Source organism: Choristoneura fumiferana, chromosome 8 (genome assembly GCF_025370935.1).
Source record: "Choristoneura fumiferana chromosome 8, NRCan_CFum_1, whole genome shotgun sequence".
Taxonomy (NCBI): domain Eukaryota; kingdom Metazoa; phylum Arthropoda; class Insecta; order Lepidoptera; family Tortricidae; genus Choristoneura; species Choristoneura fumiferana.
Window position 1 is genome coordinate 6,561,241 of NC_133479.1, and position 11,726 is coordinate 6,572,966.

Here is an 11,726-nt window from a genome sequence, read left to right on the forward strand (position 1 = left end):
TAGGTTGGTAGCATTGGAGCTAGTGATGCGCAGCTTAGGTGACATATATCGACATAAACGAAGGCATTATTTTAATTCTTATCAAATTGTTTTTATAAAATTTCATCAGAATAGACGACAATACATCTGAATGATTTTTAATAAAGCGAATTATTTTTCTGACCAACCGCAGCTAACAATTACTATGTTTTTACTTCTTTATCTTAATATCGACACACTGCACGTGCAGAACTTCCTTTCTTTCAAATGTCTGCTTGACAGTTGACTTGACATGACACTTTTTTGAGTTGAGATGAGAGCGAGCGAGCGATTGTCGCAGTGAGTGAGCTGGGCTGGGTCGTAGTCGGTGGTCACCGCTTTGTATCTGGGCGTATGTTCTTTTAACATAAATCGAATAATATCAAATTTTATATTAAAACGTAACAGTCGAACACAGCGAACAAGTGTTTCATTCAGCAACAGAAGTGCTCTTCTAGAACTATTAACGGACTTATAGGCAATGGTATCGCCGATGAGTAATATTTAATGGTAAAGTGAATTTATATACACGAAAATGGGTAAATTATTGAGTCTTTTGGCCCGGGACGATTCGAATTGTTGTTCATCGCCTCGATACGATATCTTTTTGGATTTTGAGAACGCGGCGCCAACGGAAACAGAGAAGGAAGTGTATGAGGAAGTGCAACGGGTGTTGTTGGAATCGGAGGTGATACTGGAAGAGATACAGTGTTATAAAGGGGCAGGCAAGGAGATCCGGGAAGCTATAGCGGACCCGTCACGAATATCCCAGGAGCGAGCCTGGCGCGCCGTCAAACCGCTGGTCGACAAACTTCTGCGCTGCTACAACCATTCGCTAGAGCTGCAACGGGTGAGTAATCTAGCTGAGCAATAATTATTTAAAGACTGCAATAGTCGGCAAAAACACAAGGGTTCACCTATTATGTGTTAAAATTAACTTGAATAAAAAGTACCAATTATTAACTTTGTAAAACAAAGTAGTCAAATAAAAAAATATATCTCAAATTTAAAAGTATTACAATTATTATGGTTCATTGGTGCTAGTTTTTACTTTATGTTGTGGTTTTTTGTTTATAAAAGGTGTTTAATTCTGAACAAGTGTAGTACCTTGTTACTTTACTACTTACTTGTTGCCCACTTTGTGTAAAATTTCTTTGTCCCATCTTTTGGGAACATTGCGCTTTGATCAATCATTGATGACAAATCAATCTGACTGTTAAAACATGGTTACCTAGAGACAAAACTTTGCCTGTATAGGATTTTGTTATTATTATCCTGCAAGAACAATTTTTCTGAAGTATAAAGTTAGTACATCCATCTAGTAGATATATCTTCCTCAATATGTTCACTATCACCTTTTAAAGTTCATGAAGATTGGTCTCTTCTCTATTCTCTTATCTCTTACCTATTTCATTCTATAAACATGTTCAGTTCAAACATTTATTTTAACTGTTGTTGTAATTTTTAAACCAAGCACACGTTAGGAAACCATTTATCATCAGAAAACTTTAAATTCCTTCATAAAATGGTCTATTGAAATCAATTAGCAAATAGGTAACTAACCTATGATTATCATGTTTTATTTTTTAATTCGACTGGATGGCAAACAAGCAAGTGGGTCCCTGATGGTAAGAGAATGTATGAGAAGTAAATATTTATCATAATTCTTTTAATTGTGATAATACTAAGTAAAATATATAAATATCATAGTCTCAAGCCACTGTTTCCTTTTGATGGAGCATTATCAGGAGAGTGCTTATCAGTTGTGATTACATGTCAGGTGATAAGGGGCACAAGAGATAGTGCAAACTAAACAAGTCTTAATGCAAGCATTATACTCTTTATATCAAGTATGTGAAGGCTAGGTAGAAACAGGATATGTTTATACATCAATATTTATTAATTTTAATGTACTTGAAAGATATAAGGCTAAGTATTATTTTAAGTTTTAATAGGCAATGTTCACTACTTTTTAAAAATCTCTTATTGATTTGAATCAATGTCAATAAAATTGACCTTTGAATTAATGTTCATAAAGTTCACTTAGAAAAGTATCAATTTTGAGGTACTAGCTTTTTTCAAAATAGTGAAGAGATATATTATAACTTTTATTATTATTTTTATGTTTTGTGTAATGATGATAGCCGCACAAACATCTGTTTCATCATTGATTGATAACAAACCAGACTAAAAACATTAATTCAATCATTAAATTGTATTTGCATTTGTAATTCCAAAATACCCATATAAAACTTTAATTAGTACCTATCATAATAAAAATGACAAACAATATCTTTAATATTTAGATAATTTAAATCCTATAATTGTTCCTCATCATTATTATAATTGTCATTAGTTAAAGTTGTACAGAAATGTTATTTAACACAATATTTTAGACTATTGTGGTTATTACTAATTTAATTCATAAAATGTTATTTAGTACAATTTTAGCTTTAAAAAATCCCCTCTTGGTCCCTATTATGTCGTCAATCTATAACTTTGATATAATTATCAAATTATGTATAGAAGCGGAATAAAAACAATCGAATTAATCTTATTGTTCTCATTCTGATCGAGCCGTAGTCGCTTATGTATGATCTATAATTCTTGTTTTGTATGATTCACATTTAAAAAAAAAACACATTCATATGTTTGCGTTAGCGTATTTACGTTAAATCCGCGAGCATAATAATGACAATTATGGCATAGTAAAAGAGACCAAGTAGGTTCACTACGAACAAAAGTACATCGCGCGGCTTAAATGTGTGCGCGCCGGTTAGCGCCGGTACGCACGCACCCGCCGCACGCACACAGTGATAATTTAAGGAGGATTAAGTTTTCTTTCTTTAGTCAAGGCTGCGCTGCCGTCGGTGCCGTACGTTTCTATTTTAGCTCGCTCGTCTTGCCAAAATCGAAACTTACGGCAGATGATCACCTTTTACGTTCGCGTACTCGTACTTATGTATTTTTTGTATTATGTGTTGTTGTAAATTAGTAGTACTTATATAAGTGTAGTGTGATAGTTTCGTGCAAGGACACATAAAAAAATAATAGATACCTACCTACCTATAGACAATATAGTTATAGTATTATGTGTAGGAAACATGTGTAGTATGTACACAATCGCCATCACTACTTCGGCGAATTTATAAATAATATTTTTAAATTTAGTATAATAATAATAGAGCGGCAAAGAATCTTGGTTCTCTAGACACAGATATTAGACAATTTTAAGTTAACTTTTATACTAAAATTATTTGCCGGTAGGTAATTAATTAATCTTAAATAGACATCGACAACCCTAAGCGTCCGCGCCGGAGTAGGCAGTTAAGTCTCCTAAAGGGTCGGAGTGTGCATACTTTGTTCTCTTTTACTATGATTATGGTGGGGGTAGTGGTACTACAATTTACGCTGTTGATTTTCGTGTCTTTCGTACTCGTGAAAACCCCAACGCTGTTAACATTGTGTAATGCAGCGCTTACGCGTATGACCGCCACCAGTGCCACCAAATGGTTTACGCATTTGTAGTAATTCAAGATCAATCAAACGATGATTTAACCCGCTTCGTAACTCTTCCCTAAAATAAAATCCAACATTTTTAAATGGTCCATGAAGAAATCAGAGTGGCTAGCCTACTAAACATCCCTTTTCCAGGCATAGTGCGTATATCACTCACTCACATAACACAAATGTTCGATCTTGCTAAATATAAAAGATATGGTACGGTCAAAGACTAACCCCCTTATTCATAAACGACAATCAAACCTATTTTAGTTAAAATGCCGCTAAAATTCGTTTGTCCTTATCTGTCACTTCGACATTTGTATTTGTTAGAAAGGGACAAAGCATTTGTTAGTTAACATAGGCTTGTTAAGTTTTATGAATAAGGGGGTAATTCTTGAGCCACCATGGAACCTTTTCAAACGAAAAGTCATTACGATTTTTCTTATTAATTAATGCGATATCACTATGCATCATCATGTCAGCCGAAAGATGTCCACTGCTGGACATAGGCCTCCCCCAAGGCTCTCCACTCAGACCGTTCTTGTGCTTTTCGCATCCACCGCGATCCCGCTATCTTAACCAGGTCGTCGCTCCATCTTGTTGGAGGCCTACCGACAGCCCGTCTCCCGGTCCGCGGACGCCATTCGAGAACCTTTTGACCCCATCGGCCATCAGTCCTGCGAGCAATGTGCCCCGCCCACTGCTACTTCAGTTTCGCAATTCTTCGGCACTGTGCATCGTTTACTGTGAAATGGTACCATTGTGGCTCATGAATTAAAGTCCTTGAGAGTACAAAATCAATTGGAGTTGTTAAAAATGTAATTCGTTTTTAAATTAATCTATCATAGTTAAACAATATAAAACTTTGATTTATTTTCTATTTAGTAGCGTGTCTAATGCCGGGTTCACATTATTCCAGTAAAATCGTGCCAGTGGCGATACATTGCGGGTCACAATGAGCACCGCAGTGTCATGCTACTGGAATAATGTAAACCGGGCATAAATTGGCGAGGCCTGAAAAAGGGTTATCTGAGCTGTCACTGTGTTTCTTTTCCGTCCCACCTCCCTTGCATCGTATGTAAGTCCAAGTCTGAGGGGCTACTACGAAATTCAAAATGGAAGTTCGTAGCGTACCGTCCCTCTCACTCTCGTATAAATAACATAAGCGTCAGCGAGACTGCAAGATACGACGTTCGAATTTCGCATTTCGTAGTACAGGGCCTGGCTCAATAGGGACACCCCTAATCATGCTAAGTAAACCTACCCTTCGGTGATTGCCCATCATGCCACTAACTCGTCGTACCCTCAAAGCCCTTCAAGCATCTGCAACTAAGTAACTTAGCCCATTCAAGAAAGTATAAGAAAACTTTTCTACTGAATTAGAAAGGCACAAAGCGAAGTACTTGCAGCAAGTCACGTTATACTCTAGTCCTATATTCGGGATCTGTAACCCATTAAGAAGACTAAAATACGATACAAAAACAAGTAAATCATGGACTATAGGACTATACTATTTAGATAGTGCCACGAGAGTTGAAGTACCTACCACATCGTTTACGCTTCGCGCATACCTCTGGTTAGGTAGGTAGGTATCTAGGTGTGGTATTTAATTAATTATTAATAGCAGAAAGCTTAGTCTTGCGTAGGTGTGTATCCCACCGTGAAAAGGCTCGCTCGCCGGTCGGCAGAGGCCTTGGTACAGGTTTAAAATAGGTCCTATTGACCTATCGATCACATAGGGATGGGCTGAACTTTGAAGGTCACAGTTGATGGCAACACTTATACCTTCCGCCGCCTAACTTTGCCTAAAAGTTCATTTGCCACGACTAGTACCACAAAAACTATAAAGGTATAATTCCAATAATTGAATAGGCACTATACCGTTAAGCGATTCGAACACAATCCGGGAGTAACGTAAAGACGTCGCATAAAAAATGTATCTCAAAAATGCTTTAGGCAGATGTGGCGCGTGGTATATATATTTTTTTAAATTAATAAATAGTGAGAGAAGTTTTATAAATTGAGTGCTATTATCACTATCGAATGTAAATATTGGCGTCGGGGGCAACGGATACGTATTTATATATATTATGAACTAGCTGTAACCCGCAACTTAGTCTGTGTGTCGCGAGAAATTGACACTTTCCCAGGAAAAAAGTGGCCTATGTTAATCTAAAATATTGTAGCTTTCTATTAATCTTTTTCTTTTAATCAGTTCAATAATTTATCTCGCATGCAAATAAATATTACGTAAGTGTATAATACTCGTACTACCCTATTTCTGAACGCCGTTATTACTATACAGCCTTCTGTTTGTTAAAATATAGTTAGCTCTCAAAACCATCTGCAACTCACTAGAACAACTATTTTAAAAAAGACATTTATCCACCATTTTGACAACGACGGTCACAAAATAATAAACGGATTTAATGGAATCCATTAATTAAATTCGATTCCATGTATTCACCCATCCAATAACAATTTTGTCTAACAATTCAATCAAGGGAAACTCGATCTCAGCACAATTCCGACGCGTAATCAGTTTGCGAGAAACCTTAGTAACCCCACAACTGCACTCATAAAATTGAGCAACACTACTCTCGCTTATTTTATACGATACATGCTTACATGTGACAATCATCCAATAAAATAATCACAAGTCACATAGAACTCGCGTGAGACCTATTTATATGACGTATACCGCATCCTTTGGGGGCAACGGAACCATCAATTTGTTTATTGAATGATATCAGAATTATTGAAACAATTATTTTGTTATCGAGTCTGCGCAATCAACTCTTCCGTTCAGATTTGCGGCTCTTACTTGTTACTTCCTCACTTTGTCATTTAACCGTATGTAATTTGATGTAGTAATGTATCAGATAGTATTTGGTATTAGCGGCGATACAGAATTTTCCACATGGGACTACTTTAGGATACATTTCAGTTAATTCAAGTGACTAAATGACTTAGTTTTCCCTAATGCTCAATCAGTTGAAATTTATGGAGGTATCTAGGTACTTTATCTGGGGGCACGGTAGAGCCCCCGCCAAGTCGAGCGCGAAGCAAACACTGCCGTACCATCCTTTACTGAAACCATTTCGCCGCATTTTCAGGCCCCTATTTGAGAACCTCTGGATAAGACCAGAACGCAGAAATTTTCGTCATCCAGTAAGCTATAATCGCATACTTAAAATCCAAAATTTCAAGTCTGTAGCTCATTTAGTTCCGAAGTTAAGCGAAAGCAAAGTTTTGCATTTATGACACTCACTCACTCATGATCATCAAAATAGAACTAGTACTTCCCATAAACTCAGAGAGCTGAAATTTGGTACAGAGTTAGGATTTAATGGCCACATAAAGGGAAAACTATAAAAACTAGGATAATCGAAGATCTGGAGTACATGATGACCCTGATTAGAAAACACAAGAGTTCAACCAAAAAAACTGTGTCAAATAAGAAAATCTAATAAAATAAATCAATAAGCCCACGTTTCTACAAAAAGAAGTGAAATCCCACCAAAAACATTTGTAAAAAACTAGCCAAATCTCGATGGAGCTGCTTGTTTATCTCTAAAAAGTAATGAAATCTAGACAAAGTCAACGGCCAAGTCACACAACATTAACTATAATAATAAAGAAATCGCAGTAAGGAACCTTAGACTTGGCACGACTTTGTCTAGATTTCATTACTTTTTAGAGATAAACAAGCAGCTCCATCGAGACTTGGCTAGTTTTTTACAGAATGTTTTTGGTGATTTTTTTTTACGTTTAACGCGATAATTTTGAAACTTATCATTTGCGACAGATATAATAATGTCGTCATGGAATTTCGAATTTAATGGAGTGTGTGAAATGTCCAATCCACACTGGGTCGCGTGGCAATTACAGCCCAAGTTCTTTCTATCTGAAAGGAAGCCTGTGATTAGCAATAGGTAGTGTAAGGCCGATGATGTAGATAATGCAAAACATAACAGAACTCTTATAATAATATATGGCATCAAGTGGCATAAAGATAATTATACCTATACGCGTTTGATTGCGGAGTAGCAAAATAAAATATACGCGATATTTAGGTGCAATTAGTAATCATTCATAATAATAAACATTTCCCTCGTATTTAATATGTATATTATTGATGGAGTTCCACCAAGTGCAGCGTTTCCTTCCCGTCACTGTAGCAGCAGGATGTTTCAATTTTAACACAATAGCTGCGTTTGGCTCTTGCCTTTACCGTAGTTCGTGCCTCATAAACATTTATTGAATCTGTTGTGCCAGGGACATTACATCTTCCACAGTGTTTTTTGGAAAATTGGAAAACTGTGTTACCATTTCTTACCAGTTTTATTGTACACACATGCATACCGTAGGTAGGTATACAGGTGGTAGGACCTTGTGCAAGGTCCGCCCGGATTGCTACCACCATCTTGCTCGCTAATCCTGCCGTGAAACAGCAGTGCTTGCACTGTTGTGTTTCGGCGTGGAGAGTAAGACAGCCGGTGAAATTACTGGCACTTGAGATATCCCATCTTAGGCCTCTAGGTTGGCAACGCATCTGCAATCCCCCTGGTGTTGCAGGTGTCTATGGGCGGTGGTGATCTCTTATCATCAGGAGACCCACTTGCTCGTTTGCCATCCAGTTGAATAAAAAAAAAAAAAAGGTAATTAATCGTAAATACTTCTACTTTTAATTAAAACGATGTATTCAATAAACACTTCATCAATGCTCGTAATTATCAATGTTTTGACAATGCGATACGATCCGTGCCACTTATAATTGTTGACTAACTTTTAATGAACGTGCCTGCAATATCTAAAAATAAATACGATTAACAACTTAGCTATCGTAAAGCTATTATGTAAATTCTGAGTCTTTTTCATGAAAAGATAGGTCAGGATTCAAATTTATAAGTGCTTATAAGCCAATTAAATACACGCGTGGTTAAATTTACCACCGAACATTACTTAAATCACCTTTTTACGTCATTAACGCAACTAGGTGAACGTGCATAATTACAGCTCTTATAAAACACTATTCACTACATTAACATAAAAAGTTGCTACCGGAACTGGCTGAAAATAATAATCTAATTGCGTCATTCAAAGAAATGCCTGTATCACCGCAGTAGGTATCAAATAGTCGCGTAAACATACAATTGCCGTTTATTTTCCTCATGCAAATATATCCCACGGAATTGTAATAAACATCTTCAATAATAGAAAAAGGCCGGTTTAACTATTCAGCGTTGAGTAGGATCCTCTGCGACACAATCGGACGCATTGCGCCTGGTTTCGCAACGTGATCGTCCCACCAGACCATATTACGTAGCTGTGGTAGTGCTATACCAACTGTAATATCAACTTAATTACAGCTAGTCGATCTATAAATTTGTAAGGCCGCTAGATTTTCGCCTGTTATCCCGATTACAAACCGTCGCTTTGAATGCTAGTCTCATGTGCTTCTGTGCCAAATTAAAATTGAAAAGCAGCTAAAGAACAACGAGTTTCACGATAAATACTTCAAAATTAAAGCGTGCTGAAAAAGAAGTACCTACAAAATAAATAAAGAATGTGAACGAAATCCCAAATCCTTGGCCGTCTAAACTCTCGTAAACAAACTCACCTTTGCACAACTGCGATCTCAACTTTGTAATGAACATAAATAGAGTTAAGTCACTGAATAGGAGTTGTCAGCTATCGAAACATATCGACAACTGAGTTAAGAAGTTCACGTCAAGACGTCGTGAAGTTAACATTAACACCACCTGTTTTCGCAACTTCTTTGTGCTTTAAATGCCAGATATAAATAGAGTACGCGCACATGTTATATTTCAAAAAAAAAAAACAGACTGGTTTTTGGCTAGCAGCTGCTTTACCGCATTGCATGAAACAGCAGCTTGGCAGGTGCAACATGCCTCATCAAATTGTTGCTCATATGAATGGCTTGCGCGGTAACTCGCTATATAAAGTTGTGTCATAAAAGGTTCACCAGGCAGGATCATAGCCGCCGTCGTTCATTGTGAACACATTTTCGGTATCCATAATTGGTACAACTCATATATGTCCTGTTAAAATGGTTTTAGTATGCTTTATAGTTATAATGCTCAGTTGTAATCTTAACAAAGCCCTTTATCTAAAAGTTCGTGAAGATTTCTAAAATGCTGGTATTATAAGGCCGTAATTTAATTATACTACGCTGTCACAGGCAGGCCAGCTTCTCGAGAAGCTTTTGTCGTTTTAATACAAAACCCCTAAATAATTAGTGTCTTATTAAAACACGAATTCTCTTACAATAATCTGACGGACCCGAGTTCATGATTGCGCATAAATTTATCATAAGCCGCCATAAAAAAATCTCGGCTCAGGATGGACAGGGCCTGATTAAAATTAATGTTTTCATCTGACATAATGATGTTGCCGGCTCTATCCACTGTTTGTGTATCTCACTCCCTCCTTAGTTACATATTGAGTAACCTCAGTTTGTTTGGTTTCTTTGTCATAACATTTTGGAAACGTTTAGTATGGAAGCTTTCTTGGCTCGTATTTGAATCTTTGTTCAAATTATTAAAGTATACACGCATTCAAATACATGAGGAGAAATGATACCTTATAAAGGCAGCTTCAGTGAATTTCAATAAATATTGTCACAGTGGGATTTCTGACAAGGATATTTCCAATACCGAGCGCACTACTTGCCGAGTCGAAGTATCACAGTAACAGAAATAAATAAACCTTTATTTCCTGCGAAATAAATAATTTCATTACATTTCATTTCAGACAATGTTTCCGTTTTGCCAACTAGTGTACCTGACACAGACGACGAAGTAACTGCAACCAACAAGTTACCCATTCAGTCGAATTGGCACTTGGCACCTAAACTAAACTGCAGAGGAATATTAATGCAGCATTGTCAGAATTAAATGGCGTATCGTGAATGTAATGTGTAGGTGGTACAGTCAGATCAGATACAAAGGGTTTAATTGTTTTCTATTGCCTACATGTATGAGTCCGCTTACAGACGAGACTATCTTATTTTGCAACCTGACCTAGGGCACCGGATTGGTTAGATGATAAGTGCAAATGTTACTTTAATAAATGCTGTAACCCATTTTTATGTTATGGCGGTAAAGATATCGAATACATTTTTTTATTGTTATAAGAATGTATGAATATTCTGCCGTGAAAAAATCTACGCAATTATCTGTTTACGAGTAACGTTGGCAGATGGTCGCAGCGTGGAGCTGAGTTAATGGTGCATGCAGGACGTTGCACCCAGCATCGAGTGCATGCTTTCTGCTCGCTGTAACCTATTCTGCATCACATATTGTTCCGGGACTTTCCATACCTAGTGCGAAATCTAAGGCTTCTTTAACGACGAGGATTAAGTTTAAAGGTGCCTGTAAGCTCCCCAATCCAATAAGATTTCAGCCCTGTTTACGAGGCAAAATGGCGCATCAAAGGTAAAGTTAAACCCCCTTATTCATGAACTCGTGTTAAGCTATAGCTTACTCAACATTCGTTTGTTTTTACCTGTTATTTTTGACCCTGCCCTTTGCCAGACAGAAAAAAGTATTTTTTTCATAACAGAATCTTACGTCTTATTTACGATTAGTCTGCTTCTTGCATTGAATTAGTTAGATCTCTTAGCTCATTTTCTGTCCCATAAATATTTCACTATCAACTTGTGAACGCCCTACTAAATATCTAATGGGGCGAGAAGGATCTTACCCTTCCACAACTACGTAACGTAACTGTTACTACCACATCACCAATAAATAGGTATCTACGTGCCCGTACCGTCTCTGCTTCCGTTGGTAGTTTAGTAGTTTGTTTTACGATCGTCCCTACATTGCAAAGTTCTATCAACATTTTTTCAGTACCTACTACCCAGGATCCTGGGTGCTCTATAAATAGCTATTACCCCCGCGGTCGCACGTGCTCGGTCCTGGGCACGTCTTAATCTAATCATGACTGGATCATGCGGACAACTTTACTCGGGTCGCTTGACATGATTCATACCATGTTATTTATTACGTGGACAAGCTTTATCGGGCTTACGAGTGTCGATTAATAGTCAAACATGTCGACTTGTTTATCGAGAAACTTATCCAATTCCCAGTTCACCGAATACGATAATCGATTATTTGTAGTACTGTAAATCAGGAAATGACGTGTGTTGGCTTGACAAAGTTTGTAGCTCAAGA

The 11,726-nt window shown here is 37.2% G+C and overlaps 1 protein-coding gene across 1 annotated transcript in view; it reads left to right on the forward strand.

Moving 5' to 3' along the window:
- The first annotated feature begins 289 nt into the window (after positions 1-289).
- LOC141430241 (CYFIP-related Rac1 interactor B) overlaps positions 290-11,726 on the forward strand; it is a 31,707-nt gene continuing 20,270 nt past the window's right edge. The window contains exon 1 of the mRNA XM_074090846.1: positions 290-868. Coding sequence (XP_073946947.1) covers positions 554-868 — 315 coding nt within the window. The 5' untranslated portion in view covers positions 290-553. The remainder of the gene's footprint in view (positions 869-11,726) is intronic.